Source organism: Leptonychotes weddellii, chromosome 11 (genome assembly GCF_054177405.1).
Source record: "Leptonychotes weddellii isolate Sample4059 chromosome 11, ASM5417740v2, whole genome shotgun sequence".
Taxonomy (NCBI): Eukaryota; Metazoa; Chordata; class Mammalia; order Carnivora; family Phocidae; genus Leptonychotes; species Leptonychotes weddellii.
In genome coordinates, this window is record NC_138379.1 from 87395035 (window position 1) to 87421721 (window position 26687).

Sequence of the window (26687 nt, forward strand, 5' to 3'; positions counted from 1 at the left end):
AGCACTAAACCAAACCTCCTCTTTGACCTGAAGGCATCTGTACCTCACACCCAAGGGGAAGGCCAGACCCTGTTCCTGCTGTAAATGCCTACTGCTGGCTCAGAAGAAATGGATTTGAAGTACAAAGCAGACACTCAGGACGACCAGCCACACCACCACCTCCCCCACGAAGACATTTACCTTTAAAGAGGCCTGTAGTGCAAGCCTAGGCCCTGAGTAGCTCTGCTGCTTGGTTTTAAAATTTACTAGAGCTACTTCAGCAGCAGATGAAAGACCATATGCTTTTTGCAAGAGGCTGTTACTCTCTCGGGGTTGGATCGGTAGTTTTATTTTTCTCTCTCCTCCTCCTCCTCCTCCCTTACTCTCTCGGGTTGGACTAGTAGTTTTCTTCTCCTCCCCCTCCTCCTCCTTCTTTTTTTGGCCCCATAGTCTTTTCTCAAATTCTAACTCGTGTGAAAGGCAGATATGTAAAATAGAGAAAAGCTTCCCTGGTTAGGGCCAGCGTGGGGGACCCAGAGCCTAGCTCACTCACCCTCTTTTTCTCCACCTCCAACACCCTACCCCAGAGACATGAAATAACTTCTTAAGGGCTTCTTGCAGCAGGTGGGAAAAAAAAAACCCACTAAATGGTTTAGTTCTAGCACTATCGCTTTATCAGTCAATTATTCAGTGACGACAAGATGCAATAGGTTTGGCAAAATGAAAATATCTGGAATATTAAGATATACTTCTTGAATATGCCTAGTTCTTGTTCTGTTTCCAACAACAACAGCTGGAGAATCACAGCAGGACAATAGGTTCAAGTCAGGCCCACGGGGTTAGGTATAGTAACAGCTCTTGGGGTGGCTGCCCAGGTCACAGTGATTCTCCTTCTGTAGAAACGTGCCCCCTCTGCAGACACAGTGTGGGCCCCAGGACTCGACTGCTATGATATCACCCCCCCCCATGGCCACAGCTCACTGGTCCAGCTGAGTTGACTGTTCAAGTCCAGCCAATCTCCGGAATTTTATGATCTGGCCTTCAGGAAGAGAATCCGTTTCCATCTCCCCACCCATCTCTTTTTGACAGAGTTGTAAGATAAAAAACTTAGATGTTGCCGTAGGCCATGCTGCCCACCTGCAAGAGAAAAGCCATACGGAGTGAAAGGGAATAAAGCCACCCCGCAGAAAGCACCAGAGATAAATGGCAAAGAGCAGAGGGAGGGAGGCTCCCAGCATTTGAGTTCTTGATTTTCATTGAGACTCTGCTCCATTCTTGCCCTTTTGCATGGTTTAATTTTTCAGCTTTTCCTTGGATTCCATGAGTCAGTAAATTCCACTTTCTATTTCTGCTAGCTCAAGCTGGGTTCTTGGCACTTGCACTTGCCACCAAAGTAGCAGGACAATCAAACATACAGCGTCGGTGACAGCACAGAACTAACCTTGGTCCAGAATTAACACCTCTACCTTGTTCTGGGGAAGGTAGAAAGCTGCCTGTGTAATCCAGAAGTCTAGAAAGACGGGGCTTTTCTGACAGTCCTTTGAGTCAGGCATCAGGGGGGAGAAAAGTAGATGCGGCCACAGGGAAAGCTGGCTGAGCACGATTTTGGCTTGATGAGCCTGAATGGCCATAAAGCTGTGCGAATAGTGGTAACACCAAGGAGTGGCTGGAGTGGGGAGCCCTTAGCAACTCCATAATCTCCATCAGCTTCCTCCAAGCCACTCCAAATAACCGTACAATAGAAGTTAAAACTCTTCCAAGCATTGACAATTCTATCCACCATCTTCACTTCTGCCTGAATCTTGACCCTGAAACATCTCTTGCGCCAAAGGTTACTTTCTTTCTGTTTCTCTTTGGAACCTGCCCTTCCTTCCAAACAAGTTTGCAAACCCAGCCTCTCCTATCTCCTCTAAGCCTCAAGGTCAAAGAGACTTCCTACAGGGGACTTGTTTGGTTAGAGTTGCAAAGAGCACTTACTGGGCTTCACCAGGAAAGTCTGTCATCTACTGTTCCTAGTGCAGAAAGCATCCCAAACTGAGCTCTGTGGCTCCCTGCTGGCAAGCAGGAAAGACAAACAAGAGAAGCAGTGGGGCTCTGGTGGTGTGCTGGAGAGTTCAGGAGGAGACCTGACTGGCTCCGGAAGGAAATCAGCTTCACAGTGAAACCAGATGCCTGTGTGGGACCGAGACCCTCCAGCAGCAGAAGATGAGGGGTTGGGGATACGCTGCTGAGAAACTGAGGGGAAAGCAGGAGGTTTGGAAAGCTTGAGTTATTACTGGCCTGAATTCTGCCAGTAAGAGAACATAATATGGTGTAGCCTTTCTATTAACTCTTTCAGGCCTTTACTGAGCCAGGAAAGGCGACTTACTCATTGAACCTGGTGGCTAATTAGGTAAAAATGAAGCTCACAAGTAAAAATATCATTACATTTCTTCTTCCTATATGGGCCATGCTTTCATATTAGTGTTCAGCCCAGTGGTCGAAGGATGATATACCACAAAGTGAAAAACTAAAGACTTTATGAAATATTTCATTTCCTAACCTTATTTTAAAATTCCCACTAGTTACAAGTTCCACAAACACTCTGTTCCTTCAGGAGTACATGTTATAAAGTAAGTGCTCAATAAATGCATGTGAATGAATGAATGAATGAATGAATAAGACAGACATCACTGCAGATGAGTGTCCCCTATCCTAGAAACAGAGCATGGAGCCCACTCTTAGGGCCTTTGGGATTGGTTCCCTGTCCCCTTATCATACCTGACCATTGAAGGTCATGTTCATGACTACTTCAGTGGGGCCTGGTTTGGGGATAACACATAAGGAAATATATTTAGTCCAGTGTCATTTTGAGACTTTGGTCCCTGCCACCTACACAAGGCCAGTCACGGCCAATGAAGCATTTCCAGTTCTTCCCAGTCTCTCTGAAGTGCCTGGGGGAGCGGCACCTGGCAAACAGTGCCCTATCACTGCTCCACACGCCTGGCCAGCCCATCACTCACCATGAGGAACATAAAGCTGCCTGAGAGCTTGCTGCCAGGGAGCATCTGTTTAGCTGGCATTGACTCCTGTGGGAACAAAGCCAATGAGCCTGGGTGAGGAGAAGAGGAAGCAGTCAGGATAAAAAAAAAAAAAAAAAAAAGGGTTAGGGAGTAATAGTGCTTTGTTACATTAAAGACTTAACAGGCCTTTTAATTTCTACAGCAAAGCACAGAGGAATTCACTGTGGAAATGTGTGAAAGCCTGTGGTTGGCCCCATGTCGCAAATCCTACTTCATGGAAGGCACAGGGCTCGGAGGAGTGATGTTTGCTACGGCCACTCCAACCTGCCAATCCTCTTCCTCATTCATCCTATGTACCCCTTATGGGGATGACACCAGACAAAGGCTCTCCTTGTATTTCTCAGGGACTGCCACGCAGATGAATCTCCATGTGGGATCTAAGTTTCTACTATTCTACTTGGAGGGAAACGGGTAGGCAAAGTCTTCCAGGTTGTGCATTTCAAAAATTAAGGCTCAGACAACTCCCATCCAGTTGACCAACATTTTAATAAATCATTCCCCATAACTTTCAGTCCCTTGGGCCATTTACACCACAGCCAGGCTCAGGTTCGCTCTGCCTGACAAACAAGATTTCTATATCACCACAATTTTCCCAAGTTTGATACTCTGAACATTTACTTTATTTTCACTGACCTGTGAGCTCCACTAGGGAACAGACTCTATGTTATTTGACTTCTATTTCCAGAGCCTGGCTGGTGTCTGGTAAACACAGTAATTCAGTGAATGCCTGTAGAATGGGTGCTTCCATGCCTGTTTACCACACTAGCAGGAAAAAAGAGTTTGGCTTCAGTGAGCAGATAGGTTGGGAAATATTTGGCGCTTTTCAGGATATCATTAAGTAGAAGAGATCCCTATGATCTCCCATGAACACTACCTCTTTTAGGATGCTTATTGTGGTAAGCATACTATTATGGTTTAAAAACAATTTTTTTCAGCACACCTACAAATCTCTCCCTATAAATTCTCTGGAAGCAGGAACCAGGTATGTTTTTATCCACCCCCTCACCCAATAAATGAACTAAATAACCAAATGAATGAATGTTTATTGACCAAACCATATTAGAGTCTCAGGTCTATCAAAACCTTCCAATACAACCACCCAAGTCTTTTTAAAAGAAAGTTCAGCCCCCAGAAAAACACTTGCAGAAATTTATGTTGGCACATCAACCAAAGACAACATTCATAGGACAACATCAATACCAAGTAGCAGAGAAAACATATAGCTTTGAGGCGCATGCAGAATGGGGAAAATGTGAACTGTGGATAGCCTGGCCAGGCCCAGAGCACAAGAGACTGGGGATGACAGCCAGGGTAGGCTAGAGAATGTGGCGGTAGCCAAAATTTGTGGATAACTCACAATGCAGATCAACCATGTCAGTAAGAGGAACTGCATTGACAACACTGACCTAGATCAGTTCTGTGGGGAATTTGTCAGGTGTGCTGAAGCAAGGGCTTTATCCAGGGAAGGTGGCAGAAGAAAATCGTCATGCACAGTTACGCATACTGGCAAATGGACCGAGAACAGGGCCAACAACGGATAGAGGGAAGCCTTGATTCAGAGGGTAGGGTTTCTCTCTGCTGCAGGGTTCCCTTATAATTAACCAATTAGAGCCATAGCTTCATTTCCTGTGGCAGTTTTCTCTGCCACACAGAATGAGGTCACAGCCCTAACCACACAGATCTATAAAGCATCTGGGAGATGAAGAATGGTTTCAGATAAGCTTGGATCATTCCCCAGAGATGACTGGACACATGTGTGGTATTCTTAGCCTCAGTAGGAAGAGCTTCTCAGAGGAATCAAAGGGTATTCTGACACCAGCTTTTAAGTCCCTATTTACATCCTTATCACATGACTCTAACAAAAGAGATAGAATATAATTAGATCTATCAAGCAACTCTAGATGCTGGAATAAATCAATCAGGGCTCCATCAACTCTGAAATAACAAATCGTAGCAGTATTCAGTAGTACTAGATATGATACTCTAAGTGAAAAGGATTATTTAATATAATTTATTATGTATGTGAAAGAATTATTTAAACTCTCAGGGGCCATTGGGATTTAACATATTACTATGAGTAGTATTTAGATGATGTCAATTTCTCAGAGAAATCAGAAATACCTATTGGCTATCAGAGTTCCAATCTACAAATAGAAGGGATGGATTTTACATAAGCCCATGAAGGGGACAGAGGGAAGCATACAGGATGGGCAGGAAAATCAAACATCAGACAGGGACAAGGGGCATTACTGCATTATTCTAGATGAGTTCATTATAAAGTTGTGTGCGTTGTTTTGATGAAGAGACTGTGTTACCACCACAAACAGAAAACTCTCCCACTGTCCTTTCCCCTTATGTCTTACCAGAATGGGAGATCAGGGGATATTTATGCAAGCACTAAAACATGAAAAAGACAGCCAAGTCTTTTGGCTCTTTGGTTGAAAGGTTTGGAACTGAAAAGGAACCGAAGGCAAAGGCTAGGGCTGACTGTGCTGGTTTCCTCCACCTAATAAGACAGTGGGACCTGACACCCAGGGGCTGAGTTAAAAAGCCGGGAAGCTATAGAAGGACCTAAGGAGCTTCTGCCACAACTGGTAGATGGGTCAGACAGTATGAAGCTTGAGACCAGGGGAGCCCCAGAGGCCAAGAGTGAGAGAAGAGGAAGCAGGAATACTGGTAGCACTTAAAGAGGTGGCTTCCAGGCTCCGTGGTGTTTCATCTCTCAGACTGTGGCTCTTTCTTAACAATCCCCTTACGTGTGTTCAGGGAGGGCTGATGCAAAATGAGGAGCCCTGCAGTGCAGGCAGGATGCAAGCTCCGCCCTTCCGTGAAGGCTGTGACATCCCTGGGCCAAAGGAAAATCCCAACTCGGTTCATTAGGTGGGGACAGCATTTCTGCAGTTTTCCTGCGTCAGGAACAAGGCTGGGGCACAGGGGCAAGGGCTGGGAAGGTTCCAAGACAGGTCGGCTGCGGAGCTTTTTAATTAGAAACAGGAATTGAGGAAAGAATGTACAGTGCAGCGGGAGAAAGAAACTCTTACACACACATTCATGAGAAGGGTCACCTCTGGGGAACAGGCCAGGATTGGAGGGGTGGCCAAAGGCACAGAGTCTTGCCTGTAATGTTCATATTAAGAGAATGGATTCATGTGTTGTTTAACTAAAAACTGATCCTCAAAAAGCCTTATATTTAAGAAGGACATAGAAGGAAGAAAGAGAGCGGTGGAAAGAAAAAGAGAGAGGAAGAAAAGATGAAAGACACAACCAACAGCCTAGTTCTCCTTGTAAAGGTCTCCCTGGATGCTGGAATCAGGTGACCCAAAGGGGTGGGGCTTGGAAGCATTGGAAGACACATGGAGCAAATCACAAGGTGGGGGGGAGAGTCCTAAACCAGAATTTCCTGCGTCGCAAGAGAAGGAAATTGAAGAAACAACAGAATTCTGAGAGAAAACAGTGAAAAGAAAAAGACCCCCAGCCAGTCCTGGCCCATACTGCCGGTCAGATCGACGGTCCAGTCCCCCCACTCTCACACAGAAGGGAGCAAATGCTGGTTCCCCTGAACGGGGCCAGGAACTCAAGCAACCTCTCTCCTCTTAGGTCCTGTCTGCCAACCATGCCCTTGGTTGTGAAGAAATCCACTGCCCGGAAAATGGAAAGAGATATAAACACGAAGAGAGCACTTCATGTGGACCACCTAGTCACCCTGCCCTCTCTCAAACTTTCCACCAATGCAATTCCACCCCACCCCTAACTTGGCCCAGCCAGTTAGATCCTGAAATAGAACGAGCACTCTTGCCATACATGCCGGGGTTTCCCTGGGGATTTTCTTGGGGAGAATCCCCGGGAAGAGTGGAGACCACCTCTTTTGGAAGGAGATGACCTCTGAGTTTTTGGTCCTGTCTGTTGGGCTCAGGTAAGCCACCAGGGAAGGGCATCGCTCAGGGGAACTGGAGGCAGGCGGCCCTTCAGATTTCTCCCCGTTAGCCATCTCGTCTGCACCGTACCCACCACCTTGGCCCCTTAGGGCTCTGCGGGGGAAGTGATCTGGGGTCCCCCTGAGGATGGGGGCGGAGAACCCCTTCCAGAGATTAGGCGGGAGGCGCTGGGGGGAGAGGAGCTGGGAGTGGGAGGAGCAGACAGTTACCTCATTGAAGCCCTCCTGCAGGACGTCCAGTAAGTTCCCCCGGGTCAGGCAGGCAAGCATTGTTCCTGGCGGGGGCTCCCCGGGCGGGGTCTCCAGGCCAGGCAGCGGCCGCAGCCGCCTCCTCCCTCCGCACACAAAGACTCTCTGCTCAGCTCATGGGGATCTCTCCGGAGTCCCGCAGGCCACTCACTTACTGGAAACCTAGACCCGAGCCAAACTAGCGCCTTCCACTGGGCATGCTCGCACCGGGCCTCGCCGGAGGGGCCCAGGCGCTGTCGCGGTTCCTATAGAAACAGCTGGGCGCGCAAAGGGTGGAGGGGCGCTGGCTGGCAGCCCCCGGCCAGGAGTCCGTAAGGGGGAGCACAGCGGGCGCGCGGGCGGGCTGGTGTGCGCGCGCACCGCACACACACACAGACACACACACTCTCTCTCTCTCTCTCTGTCCGTACAACACACATACACCGGGCTGGGGGCGGGCGTGTGTGCCTACACTGCAGACACATACACACCAGGCCCCCGGCGGGCGTGCGGGTATGTGTGCGCGCGCGCTGCGAACATACATCCACGTGAGCGCACACACATACACTCGACACACCGGCGGGCGTGCCGGCGTATGCATGCGCTTGCAATCACACACGAACTCACACACCAGGCCTGCAGGCGGGAGTACCGGCGTGAACGCGCGCTACACACGCGCGCACACACACGTTCTGCTGATTTAAGGCCCAACGCTCCACCACAAGATGGGTGGGAAGGGGAGTGAATCAGGATTTTTTTTCTCCCAGACTAGCTGAAAACAGCAACCTTTTTCCGTAAGGGGCCTGGACAGTGAGGTTGGACTAAAGAAGGGGAAGCAGAAGGGACAGAGAAAAAAAAGAGAGAGAAAGAGAAGAACCACCAGAAGGAGAGGGGGGTAAAAGAGGATAGAGCTTTAGTTATTAATAGTATTAGAACACATTTAATAGAAATAGTGGTAAAGAAATACCACAGGATCATAACAGAAACATCAAGGGGAAACCAAGGATCACCAAGGCTTTACCCAAAAAATCTGTATTTCTTTTAAAAATAACTGCTAAGGGGCGCCTGGGTGGCTCAGTTGGTTGAGCCGCTGACTCTTGATTTAGGCTCAGGTTATGATCTCAGGGTCCTGCGAGGGAGCCCCGCCACGGCCCACCCCCTTCCTCAGAGAGAAGTCCACTTCAGGATTCTCTCTCCCTCTGCACCTTCCCCCTGCTCTGTCGCTCTCTCTCTAAAATAAATAAATCTTTAAAACAAACAAATAACAAAAAATAACTGCTAAAATGTAAAGCCCATATTTTTAGTGAGCTTTAAATGAATTAAATGGGTTTTAATTGAAATAAACACTACAAGGGCGCCTGGGTGGCTCAGTCCTTAAGCGTCTGCCTTCCGCTCAGGTCGTGATCCCGAGGTCCTGGGATCGAGCCCCGCCTCGGGCTCCCTGCTCCGCGGGAAGCCTGCTTCTCCCTCTCCCACTCCCCCTGCTTGTGTTCCCTTTCTCGCTGTGTCTCTGTCAAATAAATAAATAAAATCTTTAAAGAAAAAAAGAAATAAACACTACAGGCGGGTGGGGGGTGGGATAAATGGGTGATCGGTATTAAGGAGGGCACTTTTTACGATGAACACTGGGTATTATACGTAAGTAATGAATCACTAAATTCTCCTGAAGCCAATATTACACTATATGTTAACCAAAATTTAAATATTTTGAAAAATAAAATAAAATAAATACTACAAAAATGCCCTGGAGGGGCGCCTGGGTGGCTCAGATGGTTAGGTGTCTGCCTTCAGCTCAGGTCATGATCCCAGGGTCCTGGGATCAAGTCCCGCATCGGGCTCCCCGCTCCGCAGGAAGCCTGCTTCTCCCTCTCCCACCCCCTCTGCTTGTGTTCCCTCTTTCGCTGTGTCTCTCTGTCAAATAAATAAATAAAATCTTTAAAAAAAAAAAAAATGCCCTGGAGTATTTGAAAGAGTTAGGTAAAAGCTTCCCCAAATGAAATAGAGAGCTATTCCCCTCTGTTTCTAGTTATTCAAGTCACAGCCTTGCTTATTTATTTTTAGGACTACTAGTCATTTGTAGTCTCAGTGCACATTCTTGTTTCTATAGGGAAACTGGAAGCTGAAAGAACACCCATATTATATTACACCTCATGATCCCAGATGGAGGGGAAGGATTTACAGAATGTTAAGGCTCAAAGAAGGTCAGGGCCTTGCCCAAGGACACAGCTGGTCAGTAATAAAGGCAGTTTGAGGATCTAGGACCCTACACTTACGATTTTGCAGAAGGCCCAAATTTCTTCCCCAAATACCCACTGGTACCTTAGGAGGAAAAGTCAGAAACGGTTCTTTTCAACCTAATGACCTCCTCCTCAGCTCCTCAGCTCACTTAAAGAAAAAGAAACTCGGTAGGGAGCATCCAGAACTAGCAACATCTTGCCTGAATGTCTAAAGCTGCTAAACACAATGATACTTATGAGAAAGACACACCTCCCACCCCCCACCCCCACCCCAACCACAGCAAGCAGGAAGCAGAAGGCCACCAGAGGTGTTCCATGGCTGGTGCTGATTGAATGCTCTGTATTCAATTCTGACAAAGGCTGGGGAAAAGCCATGGCACCAAATAAAACTGAACCTGATCAGCCCATGAATCAGAAAAGCACTGTCCTTCGTAACTGGGGAATTTAACTGCCAAGAATTCCCCTTGCCATGACCACAGCTCATGGTGTAATACGATCAGGTGAGTCACTAACCCATGTTAATGCAACAAGGCCCTTTTAAAAGAGAAGCACGAAACTTCCAACAACATAAAATTGCATGCAACACATCTACATGCATAGTGATGCAAAACCAAAACACCCAGTTGGTGGGTCCCTGGATAGAGGATTCTGATTGGTTGCTGGCCCATCATGCTTTGGACAAAGTAAATATCTGAAACATCAGAGGGAGGTCCTGCTGATAGTTATATGGCAAAAGGTCACTGTTTCTCAAAGAACAAGTCCTTTATCCAAGTAAGACCTGTGAGCTCAATATTCCTAGGAAAAGACTCATTAAATCATTGGATTTTAAAGCTAAAAAAAAAAAAAGATATTTGACACACATGGAGGAATGAAGACTAGGAGAGCTATTTACATGAACTCAGCAAATCAATATGAGAGCTAAGATCTGAACCAAATGCCTCTGAGGCTCACAGCATGCTGGAGGAATTAGAGGGAACTGTGGTGAACAGATACAAGATTTATTACAGGTCATATGGTCCACAATTGCACTATTCCCTAGAAATCTGTAATTATATCAACCACATATCCTACAGTAGTGGTATGCAATAGAATTTTCTATGATGGTGGAAGTGTTCTATATCTGTGCCATCCAATCCAGTGGCCACTAGCCACACACGATTAGTAAGCACTTAAAATGTGGCTAATGCAAATGCAGGACTAAAATTTAAGTAGCATTTAATTTTAATTCATTTAAATTTAGATAGTACCCACATTTCATAATATTCTGTGCCATTTTCCCCATACAATTATTGAAATGTTCCAAAAATTATAATATTTTCACATATAGACTGCCTCTCACACTTGGAAAAAGCACAAAATTCCTGTTGGAGCATATAATCTCTAGGGGGTTTTTTTGCTCAGAAGATGTGCTCACCATATTTATCATGGTCTGCCTTACCAAATAGCCCAGGTGAAGAACTGAGCTTTAGTTCTAAGCAGCACTAACATTTACTGTTCCCTCCATCTGCCCCATCTCGCTCTGCTGTCATATCAGCATAAGAGCTGGGAGGGTAAGTGGGTTAGCTAAAAGAACCAGGAATAACTAGGACAATGATCTGCATCCTGTAGTGCTAGAACAGGGGGAAATTGAGAGCTAGTCCAGGTAGCTGGAACCACTCCCACCACTTCTGGCTTGTCATTCACTCTGCCTGTGAGGAGAGGCAAAGGGTCCAAACTAGCCACTTTTTGCCTATCTCTGCCACGCTGCCTGATTTCTGAAATTATACCAGACCTCCTCGGTCCTATATTATTTTAACAGTAATGGCACAGATACTTCCCTCACCAACTAAAAGCTACCCAAATATCTATAGACAACCATAATGATAGCAAAATTGAACTTCTACTATGTGCCAAGCCCTATACTAAGCACTCACATACATTAGCTCATTTGATGGTCACAATTACTATAAACAGTAGGGGTTTTTTATTATCCCCATTTTACAGATGAAGAAAGAGGGGTCTGGAGGATAAGTAATTAGCTAAGTGGTGAAGCCAAAGTCCAGGTTCTTAATCATTATGCAATCAATACTTTTATATGATGCTTGAGACATAAAAGGTACTCAGTAAATGTTCTTAGTTGAATGCATGAATGAATGAGTGGAGGAAACACTGGCAAACTCATTCATCACTTATATTAATACAGATAATAATATGTTGGCCTAAGTAAGCCTTAAATAGAACTGTCATTCGGTGAAAATATTGACTGTGACTTCTCCCTATGTGGAAATGTGTGAAATTCACACCTATGTCAATTTAATACATCTATCGTGGGCAATCATTAATGACTATAAAGAAGCAGAAAGACGGTCTGAATAAACAGATAATTAAAATTGTCAATGGAAATATTTTAAATGACTCTGAAATAATTTCTTAATCTTTTTCTATTTTCACACATTAGCAAGTTTCTTGGCAGTAACATATGTTTACAATTTCTACTGCATTTATCTTTAGAGACATCAGCATAAATGTACACAAAAGGGCTCACATCTACTGCCAAAGGCCTCAAACGTGTCCTGGCTCCTAAACTGTTCTCTGTCTCCTGGCTCTTCTGCCAGCCTTAATCTTACTGCCACAATGCATTCGTCCTCCTGCTCAAATGGTCAAGTGTTCTCAAACACTCCTTTTTCTTGTCAGATATAAATTCCTCATGCCCCACTCTTAAGGCCCTCTCCCAAATTGCCTGTGCTCAGGTTAGCAGGCCCCTCTCTGTCTCACACGTTCCCAGGGCTCATTTTAACCTCCCATGCCTTCACCACTGTCCTTCTGCCTACAATGTCCCACACTTCGGCTACTCAAATCTTTACTATGCCTAGTTCAAGTTATGCTTCCTCATAAAACTCCTCTGACCACTTTTAGTTTTCTTAAAATCAAGGCAGATCTGATCTTAATCTGTCTCAAATACTCAAGTCCTAGATAACCCATGGTTCATTCCTGTTCTTTTTTCAGGTTTCTGCTCAAATATCACTTTTACCTGTTCAGCCTTCTCTGACTACCCTATTTGAAATGACAATACCCAGGGCACCTGAGTGGCTCAGCCTAAACTTTTGATTTCAGCTCAGGTCTTGATCCTGTGATGGTGAGTTCAAGCCCTGCATTGGGCTCCACCCTGGGTGTGGAGCCTACTTAAAAAACAATAAATAAATAAAAATAAATAAAATGACAGCACCCCTTCACCCAGGCACTCCCATTCCTCTTTGCCTAATTTATTTGTATTTTTCTTCCTAGCATTCATCACTGTCTTGTGTATTCTATATTTACTTGTCTGTTTGCTTATTGTCAGTATCTCCCTGCCCAGAATGTAAGGTCCATGAGAGCAGGGAATTTTGTATGTTTTGTTACTGGTTTATCTGGTTTATCTCCAGAACCAAAAATGTTTCCTGACACATAGTAGATGCTCAATAAATCCTGGCTGAATGAATGAATATTCCTCTTTTTATAATTCAAAGGTCATAGCATTTTCTATATCACTTAGCATTTAATTCTAGTTAATTTAGAAGTAGGAATCTTTGTCTCTTTCAGTGTATTTCCAAGACAAATATAAGTAATTTCTGGTAGCCTTCTATATTTTCTTCTACTTCATCAATGCATTTTCTCATTAAACATCCACTAAATATATTGAGTGCCTATTCTATGTCATTATATGCCAGATCCCATTCTTTTAGCAAAAAAACTTAAGGAACTCACAGTTACACATAAATACATGAATACACACAGAGGCAAGAAACAAGACTGAAAGAAAGAATAGTAAGACTAGTAAAACTAAGAATCCAATATTAGTATGTGGGGATAGAGTGTACAGGGTGAGTGTGACAGACTGGGTGGGAAGAAAAAGGGAAAAAGAGACAGAATGGTAAGGGCCTAGAGTAGGATGTTGCCAAAGTAATCACCAGATGCTAGTGCTTAATATAAACTGTACTTAGGCAGATATGCAAATACATTCTACATGAATTTTTGAAATTCACATCTCAAAAGTCATCAGCTGGTTATCCTAAGGTAAAAATGAGATTAAGACTAGCGACATCTGGTGGATATTTTAGAAGTGACCCTTGAATGTCTCTACTGTGTAAGCACTACACAAGCCCCCATACCTCTGGACTGCCAATTCATAATATGTTAGGGCTCCACATTACTAACCACACTATCATGAAATAATCTTTCTGCAGGACCTAAGGTCTCATTGCAAGAGGTAGCCAGATTTCTACCAAGAACCCATCTATCTCTCAGCTGATGACCTTCTGCCTTCTGGAAGATGTATATATAATTTGATACCAGGATTCTTCTTTTAAAAGGTAACTTATTACTTAAAATGTGCACCTCCTTTGACCTAGGAATTCTACTTCTGGAACCCGATTCTAAGAAAAAAAAGTCTTAAATGAGGAAATCAATTTGTTATTTACAATGGGGGAGGGGAATCTAAAAGTTGAACAAACAGAAAAATTGTCAAGAAAATTAGAACCATTATAATGTTTACCAAACATTTGTAACTGTAATAAAACAAACGTTTTTTTTAAAGATTTACTTATTATTTATTTGAGAGAGAGCACAAGCAGAGAGAGGGGCAGAGGGAGAAGGAGAGAAGCAGACTCCCCACTGAGTGTGGAACCCAATGCAGGGCTGGAGCTCATGACCCTGAGATCATGACCTGAGCAAAAATCAAGAGTTGGATGCTTAACCGACTGAGCCACCCTGGCACCCCTTGATTCTCGCTTTTTTGTAACTTAATGTTTGTTAATTGTTAAAATGTTTGTTTTAGGGGCACCTGGGTCAGTGGGGCGTCAGCTTCCCCCCTCCCTCTGCCCCTCCCTGCTGCTCATGCTCTCTCCCTCCCTCTCTCTCAAATAAATAAATAAAATCTTTAAAAAAATTAAAATAAAAAAATAAATAAAATCATGGTTTGCAATATTTCCCAAATGCCCTATAATTAACATGCATTATTTAAATCTTTTAAACTGCATATATTCTGATTAATTGCTATAATTTTTCAACTTCTCCCTGATTTTATTAATAATGAATCAAGGGAGATAGAATTTCTACAAGAAGGGGAAGCAAGAAAAGAAAGCAAATACATGACAATTTTGTTCCAGGATCTGAGTCTTGACGGAGAAAAACGGAGAAATCCCCCCGTTGTGGAACTGTACCAAAATTCCATTAATGTCATCACACTCCTTTCAACAGTACACCAGAAACTTACAGAGGGCTCTGCTGGCAGCAGGGAGTTACAGAGTCTCCTAACCACTTGAGTCCCCATCTTCAGAGTCCCTAGAAAAGCCGGATCAGGGCCACCTTAAAATAGGAAGAGGGAGAATGTACAAAAATACAGGACAGGAAAAAAAATTCCAGAGCTAAACCAATCTAGTAGTGTCAGTCCCCTGCCCCAAATCTGTCAACTTATGTCATCAAGAAGTTTCAGAAATGGGACCCTGGTTAGCAGGAAATCCAGCCAAAGATACTATCATCATAACAGGACTATCCCAGGGGTATTTTAAAAACTAGCCACTTAGGCTTAATAGTAATAAAGTAAAGAGCAATGCTTCCCTATCAGTCAACCAACAATGCATTTTCCCTCTTCCCTAAGATTATCAGTAAATGACCACAGTAAGAATTCTGAAGACAATCAAGACAAATACTGGGAGCTCTGCTTATGGGCACTTCCATTCATTCTCAGCAATTCCATTTTAACCTAGAAAGGCTGCATTTATATTTTAAGGCAAAAATTTTTACATAGCACTTTAAGTTTACAAAGTGTTATCACCTACATCATCTTATTGGACCGTCATAGTAAATAACTGTTGGAAATAAAGTTCATGGTATTACACCCCAGCTAATAGTAAACAGGCTAGGGAGTTGCTCTGCCAATTAGTAGTGGAGGAAATTTTCTAGCCACTTCTTCCGAATCCACTTGCTCTAGGTGTACGCCAGAGAACAGGCCAGGAAAACGATGATAATGATGATAATGGCAGCCTACATTTGACTACATACTATGTACTGTTCCAAGTGTTTTAAATACTCACATTCTATGAAGTCGATACTATGATTTACCAACTATTTTGTGCTGTGATTCCATTCTCAGTACTGTGTCCGTCCTAAGGAATCATCCCTCTTAGGGATAAATCGATGGGCATCGGTATTTGGGAAGGATGGCATACAGACTGAAAGGGGACGTGCATTACTACTCCAAGCTCTGAAAGTCTGAATCTGGAACTTCACCCTAAGAACATGTAAGGCTCAGAGCCGGCTCAGAACCTGAAACTTCCGCCTCCTTCTTTCCAGCAACGCCCCCCCCCATCTCACCCCTCGGTGTGTCCCTCTTTCTGATCTGAATGCTCAACCAGTGGTAAGTGTATTTTCCAGGCACCGCCCCCCCCCGCCCTCCCTTCCCCCGCTTTCAGCACCTACCTCTTAAATCATCGGTGTGTCTGGTTCAGCATCTCTGTCCCCAGCCCTTCTGAGCTCTGCCTCCTCCTGCTACGGCGTCGCCGCTGCGTTCCCGATGCCATGGTGACGCGGAGGCCGGCCCCCGCCCGGCCCCGCCCACCTCCAGCCCGCGCGAGCCAGGCCCTGACAACCTAGACCCCGCCCCTTCCTTGGCCGGCTCCGCCTCCTTACGGCCCAGACGGCAACCCCAGCAGGCCTTGACCCCGCCCCCTACCTCCCTGACCCGCCTCCTGCGGGCCGAGGCCGCCCCGCCCCCTGAATGCCAGGACTGGCCCAGGGAGCTCCGCCTTCTGTAGATGGAAACCCGCCTCCTGGGCGTCCAAACCAGAGCCCCGCTCCGCCCCAGCCAAGGCCTGTGGGGTCCCGCGCGCGAAGTGTCTGGATTTCCCGGCTGCCCTCACGCTGAGGGCTTCGCTTACGTAGAGCCTGCAGACCCCCACCCCGGAAAATGCACCAGGCATGTTCCTTATGCGATTTATTGATCCTAGCGGCTCCGCACCTGCGAGAGCCAACGGTCCAACCAAGGGGAGTTTCCGGACCATGCAATGCTGTCAATGACTTGAAGTATTCGTAACCGATGGTCAGCGATCGCTTCCTCCACGCCTCAGCCCTTGCCCTCATTTGTCTGTTGAGGTTCTGGGACCCTTGACCCAACCACCGAAGGAATTGCCCAAGCCAGCTCTGGGGGCTGTGCACAAGAACTCAGAATGCTTTTCCAGAGCACCTCTCCTTCTTCAGCTTTGGAGTTTAAGGTGTGTAAAAGAGACACCACTAAATTAAGCCCAACAAAATCAGCTCAAGTGCTGGGGTAACCTGTCCTATAAGCACTTTTCTTGAAAGCAGGAGCAAAGGAAGGGGTCAAAAAACTTCCTGCGCCCTCATCCTAGCCCCCCTCATTTTGTGGAACTCCATCCACCCCTAGCTAACCCAAATACCACTCCAAGCTAATGGTGGCAAGTAAAAGATAGGCCTAGGGGAGGGGCCAAGACTGGGGGCACTCACAAGGGCTCTGGAGTTCTTTAAAACGTGGCAGGCATCTCTGGGTGCCAGCCATTTCCCCAGTGCAGAGTCTCCCCAGGGGAGTAGTGGTAAAATGATGGAAACAGGTCTGTCCTCCCCAGCGCTCACACTAGGGTCCCGTTCTTGCTGTCATAGTGGCACGTGGCCTGGGGGAAGCGAAGGGTTGCGTACTGCGTAGCATTTTCAAACTGCAGGTTCTTCACCTCCAGAGCAGAGCGTGGCTGGGTAGAGCTGCACACTTGAATGTCTGCATAATGTAAGCTGCTCTCCTTCAACCTGAGGCCTCGACTCCTCTCCTGAGACGTGGGCTCCTCTAACACCTGTTCATAAATATGTCCTCTTGCGTCACAGGCCTGCAAGAAACAGACAGCATTAAGGGAGATTCTTGGCTTGCTTTTGCCCCTCACCCACAAAGCAGGGTCGGCAATTCTGACCGACCCCTTTGCTCCTTTGTGGGGCGGAACCAGCAAGTTCTGGTTCAAGATAACTGAGATGTGTGGCAGGGTGAAAAAGCTGAGTCCTCAGATCACATGTCTGAGCAGCCCCCTGGAAGGGCCAGAGGCCTGTCATTACCTTTGCACTGTTCTGCTGCTTCGGCTGCTTCAGAGCCCGTCCTGCTCGGCTCCCTGAAAGGAAGAAATCCAACTTAAATTCATCCTCTCTTCCCTGTCTCTACTGAGATTGCCCTCTTTGAATCTCCGTTAAACTATTATGGTGGGTTTCTAACTAATCTCCCTGCCTCTGCTCTCACCTCTTTCACTGCTGCCCTTCCCACATCCAAACTCCTCTCATGCTCTGCCCATAATATCTTCCAGCCTCATTTTTCACCGGCCCCTGACACAGTGCAGCAAATACATGTTGAGAGCCCATTTTTTGCCAGGCTGTGTGCCACATTCTGGGGCTAGAAGGATGAGCAGACTCTTTTCTCTGCCTCAGGGAGCTTACAATCTACTAGGGGAGACAAATGTGTATACAGACTATTACAGTGCAATGTGGTAAGTGCTCAGCCACACCAATCAGTCACTTTCAATGAACTCAGCCTCTTCTTTCCTGTTTCTCTTTCTTTCTTCTTTTCTTCCTTCCTTCCTTCCCTTCCTTCCCTTTCTTTCTTCCTTCCTTCCTCCCCCTTCCTTTTCTTCCTCCCCCTTCCTTTCCTTCCCTTCCCTTCCCTTTCCTTTCCTTTTCCTTCCTTCCTTCCCTCCCTCCTTCCTTCCATCCTTCCATCCTTCCTTCCTCTGCAAGAGATAATTCCACTGCCTACCCTTTCCTCTCTGTTCCTCTTCCAGCTTGAGAACTTGCTATATTAGTCCTTCGACAGTGGTGTTTTCTCCCATTCTCCCGCGGTATGAGTGTGAATCTCTTATAGCACTAGTAGATTGCATTGCAGTTACTTGTTTATATGTAAACAAGTCTCTCAAACTTGATTTTGAGCTCTTCGAGGACCAAGATAGTGTGCCTCTCTGCCTCCTCGGGACCCAGCAAAGTGCCTCACATACACTATAAGTGCTCAGTTAATTTTTGCTGGGTGAAGGAAAGAATGAGCAACCAACCTTGCCACTAAGATAATGGAAAGGATGAGACCCAGAGTTTCAGAGCTGGTCTGGAACCCCGGAAGATTTTCTCTGGTGTACTATCTCCCTTTATCCCTTTCCAAGGCTACTCCTCTTTTTCATCCTTATGCCCTTTCCAGAGACACTGGTTCCAGCATCTTCTCCTCTCTAATTCGACCACTCCAAGCCCCTGCCCCCAACACCCAGTTACCCGGTTTCTTTTTCCTCTGGGAAGTTGGTGGGCAGCTCCTGTGAAAAGAAACACAGATCACCCACGTGTAAGAGTCCTGGCCTCAGTCTTCCCACCTTCACCATTTGTTCTGTGGCCTCTTTAACATTCTGGGATGACCTTCTCTCACTTCCCTCTAACAAAGATTCACCCTAAGTCAGCCTGAAAGCATTTATCAAGGGTACCACATCTCTCCCACAAGGATGGTTCTGGAAGGTGGAGTGGTACAACTGACATAACCAAACCCAAAATACAGCCTCAGGCAACCAGGCACAACATGCCAGGGATAAAGCTGGGTTGAGGGCTATTCTGGGATTGTCTAACAGGCTAATCCCAGCAGAGGGTAAGGGAAGCCTGCCAGATAATGGGATATTCCTGGATTCAGAGACCCTCTTGCTGCAGCTTCGGTGCCTTTTTTTTTTTTTTTCCCCAGGGTCTCTGCTAACACGGGGTTCTCACTCTGGGAGTCACAGAAGCTGCCACAACCAGGGCTAACAAATTAGGACCCCTGAAAGCCCTTTTCTAACCGGTCATCTCCCTCCCTGCTTCCCTGTCCTTGTTTTTAATTAACAGAGAAAGTGAGAGATATTTAACCTTTAACATGCACAGCACAGGGAGCTCTGAATTTGGTGAGTGACTCAGCTACCTTGTCCTCGTTGCAGGACAGACCTCATTTCTGAGCTGTAGGACAGGCTCATTTCGGAGCCCCTGGGGTCCCCGGTGGAGCCAGTGTGTCTATGTGATTGTCAACTGTTTGATGGCCAGAGAAAAACACTTGTCTGAGGAAATAGGCTGAATAGTTTGGGGCTTACTCTGGATGCTTTTTCTTGCTAGTGCATTTCCAAACTCTCACCAGAGCCAACCCTATCTGTGTGACTTCTGTCTCCACAAGGAAATTTCCTCCTTTTGCTAACTAAAAAGAAAGAGATAGAGAGAGGAAGGGAAACTTCTAGATCATGTCCATTTTACTACTGTGGAAAAAAATCATGATTTTCCCCACACATATTTGACAGAGGTTTGTGTTTTGGTTTGACTTTTGCTTTTAATGCAGCCTGCTGAGTTCAGAGCAGATAGAATCACCATCTGAAGTTTACAGGTAGTTCAGAAGAAAAGCTTCTAGGTCTTTCTACTTCTGCCACTTCAGCTCTTCCTTTTTTTTTTTTTTCCTTTAAACCTCTGTCTAGTCATAGCCTTATCCTAGCCTCCAATTCCTTGCCCCTTGTCGCTACTGTTTTCCTACTTACTTCTACTTGAATGGATAAAGAGAACATAAATTCTAAAGCAACAGATTTGGGCGACCCAGTTTTAGTGAATGGAGCCTGTTCCCAAGTTGGATACTATACAATGGCTGGACACAACCTAAATGGAATATTCTGTTAGACTCATAGTTGATAGGATTTTATTTTTAGCTCAGAATTCCAGAAACTAAATGAGTATTCTCCTATATTGGTAGTATGAATAAAAATTGGCTCAATTTTCCTGGAATGCACTTGACAAAAAGTATAAGGAGGCTTAACCATAAAGTATGTACCCTCTGATGCAGCAACTCCATATCCTAAGAAATAAGCAGGTACAAATATGGACGCTCATTGTAGCCTTATTTACAATTGCAAAAAATAGGAAATATCCTGTATGTCTAACATTGGGAACTGACTAAATAAATGGCATCTCCAATCAATAGACCATTATACATCCATTTAAGAAACATGTTGGAAGAACATCAAATAGCATGAGAATCTTACTCTTTAAGTTAATAAAAGGATAATAAAGCATGTTTTGGGATAAAACCTATGCACATAGGCATTTCAAAAGGATTACATGGAGGTGACCCTTCCGAGTCATTGGCCGGGCGGGTTGGGGTCGCCTGAGCCAGGGGTTTTGTGCTGAGATGATTCAAAGCCTGTTAAAAATGTTTGGATCCCTGTGAAGGCCTACTGTACCCCAGTTTACCAGGAGATTTGTGTAGGAACGGGGTTAATGGGCTTCACCATTTATAAAATCAGGCTTGCTGATAAAAGAAGGAAAGCTTTGAAAGTTTTGAGTCCTGCACCTGCTCATGGTCATCATTAATCAGCTTTACTTGGAGTACACATCAGATGGAACATCAGTCTCAGCAATCTCTGTTAGTTGGGAACATGGAGCATCGCTGTACCCTTGTAGACATGTTGTTTCCTTTGTGGCATGAATAAATGTAACTCTGAGGTATACCAAAAAAAAAAAAAAGGGATCACATGGAAATAGACTAAAATGTACCCATCATTTATGATTGCTATAAATATATTTAGAATATTTATGGTTGCTTCTTATTTTCTGCTCTTTGGGATTTTCCAAATTTTCTACAGTGAATGTGTGTCACTTTTGTAATCAGAAAATAATAATAAATAATAATAATGATATTTTATTTTATTTTATTTATTTTTTAAAGATTTTATTTATTATTTATTTGACAGAGACAGAGATAGCGAGAGCAGGAACACAAGGAGCGGGAGTGGGAGAGGGAGAGCAGGCTTCCCGCCGAGGAGGGAACCCGATGTGGGAATCGATCCCAGGACCCTGGGATCATGACCTGAGCCGAAGGCAGACGCTTAACAACTGAGCCACCCAGGCGCCCTAATAATGATATTTTAAAATAAAAAGCTCTTTAATTGACATACTGTCTTGAAGTCTCTGTAATTTATTGAGATAATGAGAAACAGAGGAGAACAACATCCAGTCCTACTAGTACTTTAAATTTTTTTAAGGGGTGCCTGGGTGGCTCAGTCGTTAAGCGTCTGCCTTCGGCTCAGGTCATGATCCCAGGGTCCTGGGATCGAGTCCCACATCGGGCTCCTTGCTCAGGGGGAAGCCTGCTTCTCCCTCTCCCACTCCCGCTGCTTGTGTTCCTGCTCTCGCTATCTCTCTCTCTGTCAAATAAATAAATAAAATCTTTAAAAATAAAAATAAATTTTTTTAAGGTTTCATTTATTTGAGAGAGAGAGAGAGAGTGAGCGGGAGGGGCACAGGGAGAGAGAATCTGAAGCAGATTCCATGCTGAGCACGACGAGCCCAATGCGGGGTGCAATCCCATGACCCTGAGATCATGACCTGAGCCGAAACCAAGAGTCAGACACTTATCTGACTGAGCCACCCAGGCACCCCTGGTCCTACTAATATTTTAAGAGGAAAAAAATATGTTTTGGTTGGAATATCAGGGGTAGTGTTTCTAGCCAGGCTCTAGAGTCAGACTGAGGGTATCAGACTAGCTGTGTGAACTTCAGCAAGTTTTTAGCTTCCTCAAGCTTTCATTTTCTTATTAATAAAACGAGGATAATAATAGAACCTAAACCCCATGGACTATTGGAGGAATTATATAAAAAATGTAAACTACTCAGTTAGGTGCCTGACGTATAATGAGCATCAGTAAAAGCTGCTGTGATTACCACCGTCAGAGGAAGAACTAACCAAAAATGAAGGCTATGAAAACTTGGAACAAAGGAAGTGAAAGAAGCTGTGACAGCCTTTCTGTAGAAATTCTTAGATGTCAGGGCGTCTGGGTGGCTCAGCTGGATGAGTGTCCAATTCCTGTCATTATACCTGGTACATGTAGGCATTCACTAAAATATTTGTTTAATAAATAAATGAGTAGTAAGAACAGGACTGGAATCCAATGTACCAATTCCAAATCACATGTGCTTTTCAATGTACCTTATCTATTTCTCTAAATATAATGATGATTTTTTTCATGAGCAAGACATCCTCAAGACATCCCCAGGTATGATGATCATGATCCCAGGGTTCTGGGATCGAACCCCGCTATCCCCTGGAAGGTTTAGCTAAGAAAACAGTGAACAAGGTAAAACCAGATCTGGGGGTTTAGAGCCGTTACACCTCTGGGAAAGAACAGTAAAAACACTACAAATAATTTATTGTGAGGCTTTCACATATCCTCTGCTCTTCAATCCTGTGATCTAAACAACATAGGTCATGTTATCTATATTGTATACATGAGGAAAAAGAGAAGTTACAGGGCTTGCCTAAGGCTACACGGTAAGTAAATGTGAAAGCTATATTCAAATAGTCCATGGATATTCTCCATCTCCCCACTACCGCCCTTTTAAATGACATTTCTCCAAAGTGGATTTGCTTGATTTGGGAGGCAGTATCATAATACTGGCTAAAAGCATGGGCTCTGAAGTCATACAGGCCTGGGTTGGAATATTGGTTTATTTCCTCACTAGCCATGTGACCTGGGACAAGTTAACTTCTCTGAGCCTCAGCTTCTCAGCTGTAAGGCCACCTCCCTCAGCATTGTTGGGAAGAGATTGTTTGAAAAGTGCCTGGAGCATAGTAAGCTCTCAAACACTAGAACCATGATTATCATCTGGGGAAGAAGGGAAGGGAGCGAAAGGAGAGGAAGACAAAGAGAAACCATGCCAGTTCACCATTCCAGTCCGGCTCTGGCCCCTCAACAGTCAGCAGGCTTGGCTGTTTTCGGAGGCTTTCTGAAAGGAGTGAACACAGAAAGAGGTAATGCTCTGGTGTTGGCACCTGGAGATGTGCCAGGCAGAGGGAGGTGGCAGTGGGAGGTTGGTAGAGAACTATCTGCAGGCTCTCCCTTTTTCTCTGGGCCCCCATGTCCACCAACAGAGACGTTACCCTCCACCCTCTGCCCCTACTCACCAGCTTCCCCCACAGCAGAGCTGGTTTCCCATGGTGTTCTGTCTCCGAGGAGCCCAGCTGTTTTTCTACAGAAAGAGGCTGGTGCATTTCCTGGTTCCTGGTTTAGCTTTCAATAGCGGCTCCCGCGGAGTCTCTGTCAGTGTCAGATTTCAACCTAGCAGGTTGGACTTTGGAAGCCACCTGCTGGAGTGATTCCCAGGTGACTGTTCCCAGCCAAGGGGTAGAGGAGCACACATGCGGCTCCAGGTGAGAGCTATCTCACCGTCAGTATTTGGAGCTGCTTTGATGAAGCCATGAACTTTGAGCTTCAAGCTTCAGTGAAAAGAAACGTGAGATAGAAAAGGGCTCTGGGTTTCCTTAGGAAGTGTTTCTCTACTATCCCACACTGTCATTGAAATATATCCTCTATAACGGAGTGAAGCGTCTTAACTTATGTTTCCCCAGCACTACTCAGTTTTAATGGAGTTTCGCTTTCAAGGTATCCTGTATCAGTCTCTTATTATCCCTGTCCAGAATCTGGGTTTGAATATGGGAGTCTCTTGGAAACTTAAATTTCGGGAAATGGATTCCTTTTAAGTCTCTGTTGTTTTTGGGCTTAATGTGGGCAAATAGCTTTTTTCAATGAGGGCGAGAAGACTCAACTCATTGCCTAACCCCCTTTCTGGTCAAAAATCATGTGGTTCTATGATTGCAATGGCCTCAGCACTTCCTGATCACTTACTTCCTCATGGCCAGCACAGAACTACAGAAGCTCCACTCCCAACTCAACCCAGCTTCTCCTTCCAATGACCCAACGTCAGACTCATTCCATTCTCTCCAGCGAGTAAGCTGCTGTTGAGTAAATTCCTCTGTAGAAACTATGGGCTCTGGGAGAATTTGTGAAACCTGCAAGGCTTGTCTTCAGGGCTCACGTGGGAAGCTTTCACTAAGTCCTAGCTATTGTTATTACTTCTTTTTTTTTTTTAAGATTTTATTTATTTGACAGAGAGAGACACAGTGAGAGAGGGAACACAAGCAGGGGGAGCGGGAGAGGGAGAAGCAGGCTTCCCGCTGAGCAGGGAGCCTGATGCGGGGCTCGATCCCAGGACCCTGGGATCATGACCTGAGCCGAAGGCAGATGCTTAACGACTGAGCCACCCAGGTGCCCCTCTTGTTATTACTTCTTGTTCTCAGCTACTTGTCAGATGGCAAAGCACCTTACTTTATTATCTTGCGCTGGATCATTGCACTAGCCTCTTACTTCACAGCTATGCTTCTCCCCAGCAATTCCTTCTGTATTCTACCATTAACTGTATTCTTTTCATCCTGCTACCCAAACCTCTTAGCCTGGCACTCAAAGCCCTCCACAATCTGGTCCCTTTTCAGCCACTTTCTCTAATTTAAAGAGGTAATGGGTAAAGGAAAACACCAAAGAGATTTTATGACCAGAAACTCCAAAGGAATCAACAGTGTATTGTGGTACCCAGAAAGCCTGATATACCTGAAGCAGCATTAATGGAATTCTAGAGTGATAAACAAGGGTGTTGATGATTCCACTGAAGTCTGTACCAGTCAGCCCGTGATTGGAATAATAATTTTAGGTCTACATGTTGAATTTCGAGTTACATTGTCAAAAGGCAGTGTGTTCAAGAGAAAGTTGTCTAGGTGATAAGTGGTTTGGAAAGTCCTAGGAACGCCTGGCTGGCTCAGTCAGTACAGCATGCAACTCTTGATCTCGGGGTCATGAGATTGAGCGCCACACTGGGTGTAGAGATTACGTAAATAAATAAATAAATAAATAAATAAATAAATAAATAAATAAATAAATAAACTTTTAAAAAGTCCTATAAGATATGGTTAAAAGAAGTAGGTATGTTTACTTGGGAAAAGAAGCCTTAAGAGGATGGGATGGTTATTTTAAAATATCTGAAAGGGACTCCCAAGTGAAAGAAGGATTGCATTTATTTTCTGGACATAACCAGACCAATGAGGAGAAGTTACTGAAATGAAGATTTGGGGTCAATAGAAGGAAGAATTTATAGGAAATACATCCAAAAAGTTCTGATGAAGAACTGCCAATAAGAACTTATGAAGTTCTAAGTTCTCTGTCACTTAAAATGTCCCAAGAGAAAGTTGACTAAGAGTTGTAAAAGAATTTGAGTGGTATGGGGATTTGGACTAAATGAGAGGTTTCCATTTTTTTCTAGCCAAGGTACCCTCTCTTTGAAATAAAGCTCACATAAACATAACAATTCCAAAATAGATCAATGGAAGTTGTTCTGGTTGAAGTCTGAATAGGATCCTTTCTAGTTTCTTTTTCTTCTCAACTAGATTAAGGTTCCTGAGAGTAGACAATAAAAGAGCATGTTTTTTTAAATCTATTTTATAATGTACATCTACCATAGTGTATTACTTGGGGGTTGAGAAACATTTGTTGAATGAATGGATGAACAAACAAATATATCAATAGTTATTTCTCTGAGGCGTGCTTTCATTTTTGATAAGGGGTAATGCTTTAACCACAAATTGAATTCTTTGAGTGAGGGCTCTTATCTTGGGAATCCACAGATCCCTAGGGAGGGGTATATGAATGGATCTCAAGAGCCAGGTGAACCTACTCAAACTGTAAGGCAAATTTGATAGCATGTGTATTTTTTCTGGTAAGAGGATCTATTGCTTTTGCTAGGTTTTTCAAATGGGTCTGTAACCTAAAAAAGTTCCGAATCAACCACTTTAATGGAAGAATTTCAGGTGTCCACCACAACCTGGTAAAACGTATATTTGGGGGCAAGGAGGTCTTCTGGACACTCCTCAAATCAAACATGTGCATGAACAACAGAGAGTAATTGAAGAGCCAGACACCCACACTTTCCTGAACACACCATGTCCCTAGTATTAAGACTCTGCTTCCAATTGGGACACCTGGGTGGCTCAGTCGGTTAAGCGTCTGCCTTCAGCTCAGGTCATGATCTCAGGGTCCTGGGATCGAGTCCGGCATCGGGCTCCCTGCTCGGCCGGGATCCTGCTTCTCCCTCTGCCTGCTCTGCCTGCCACTCCCCCTGCTTGTGTTCGCTCTCTCTCTGACATAAAAAAAAAAAGAAAGAAAGAAAGAAAAAAACCCTCTGCTTTCAACGGAGGGTTCCCTGGCCATCATCACCTCAATTAGCCCTAGACCCCTGCATTTAGTCTTGGATTGGGTGGGTGATTCAGTGATTCCTCTCTTTGGGATGTACATGTTTTCTCTCATGAGCCTCCCCTATTGCACAGGCTGGAGAGACTCTGTGGTTTGGTGACAAGTGGAGAGGCTTCAGTGTCTGTGCCCTGCGCACGCATACT

At 44.9% G+C, this 26687-nt stretch overlaps 2 protein-coding genes and 1 long non-coding RNA gene across 9 annotated transcripts in view; 1 reads left to right on the forward strand and 2 right to left on the reverse strand.

The window, feature by feature from the left end:
• The window catches only part of DIXDC1 (DIX domain containing 1), a 53497-nt gene extending 37565 nt beyond the window's left edge, over positions 1 to 15932 (reverse strand). Inside the window, exons 1-2 of one of the 6 annotated variants that reach the window (XM_031028104.2) lie at positions 15876 to 15932; positions 14671 to 14762 (exon numbers count right to left, since the gene is read on the reverse strand). In XM_031028104.2, coding sequence (XP_030883964.1) covers positions 14671 to 14727 — 57 coding nt within the window. In that variant the 5' untranslated portion in view covers positions 14728 to 14762; positions 15876 to 15932. Of the gene's footprint in view, positions 1 to 2981; positions 3048 to 7185; positions 7693 to 14670; positions 14763 to 15875 lie in introns of those variants that run through there. The other 5 variants (XM_081799489.1, XM_081799488.1, XM_081799490.1 and 2 more) reach the window with 5 other exon arrangements.
• On the forward strand, positions 6402 to 16467 carry LOC115940939 (uncharacterized). Its single transcript, XR_014138929.1, has 4 exons — positions 6402 to 6954; positions 13643 to 13768; positions 15550 to 15813; positions 16403 to 16467. It is a non-coding gene; the product is annotated as an uncharacterized LOC115940939 (long non-coding RNA).
• Positions 16375 to 24305, reverse strand: C11H11orf52 (chromosome 11 C11orf52 homolog). Of its 2 annotated transcripts, XM_081799517.1 has the most exons (5): positions 23373 to 24305; positions 20764 to 20910; positions 18696 to 18733; positions 17508 to 17560; positions 16375 to 17287 (listed from the first exon to the last, which is right to left on the reverse strand). In XM_081799517.1, the coding sequence occupies exons 2-5, from the start codon at positions 20778 to 20780 to the stop codon at positions 17039 to 17041; spliced, it is 357 nt and encodes a 118-aa protein (XP_081655643.1). In that variant the 5' UTR covers positions 20781 to 20910; positions 23373 to 24305; the 3' UTR covers positions 16375 to 17038. The 2 variants fall into 2 exon arrangements, with proteins under 2 accessions (XP_081655643.1, XP_081655642.1); XM_081799516.1 differs by lacking the exon at positions 20764 to 20910 and having other exon boundaries at positions 23373 to 24299.
• Between the last annotated feature and the right edge of the window lie 2382 nt (positions 24306 to 26687).

Bases quoted from the DNA above. Each gene is read 5' to 3' on its own strand.
- C11H11orf52 (XM_081799516.1), bottom strand. From the start codon at position 23,404: ATGGGAAACCAGCTCTGCTGTGGGGGAAGCTG. The intron at 18,734-23,372 runs GTGAGTAGGGGC...TTCTTTTCACAG, and splicing joins CTCTGCTGTGGGGGAAGCTG to GAGCTGCCCACCAACTTCCC. The intron at 17,561-18,695 runs GTAACTGGGTGT...TCTTCCTTTCAG, and splicing joins CCAGAGGAAAAAGAAACCGG to GGAGCCGAGCAGGACGGGCT.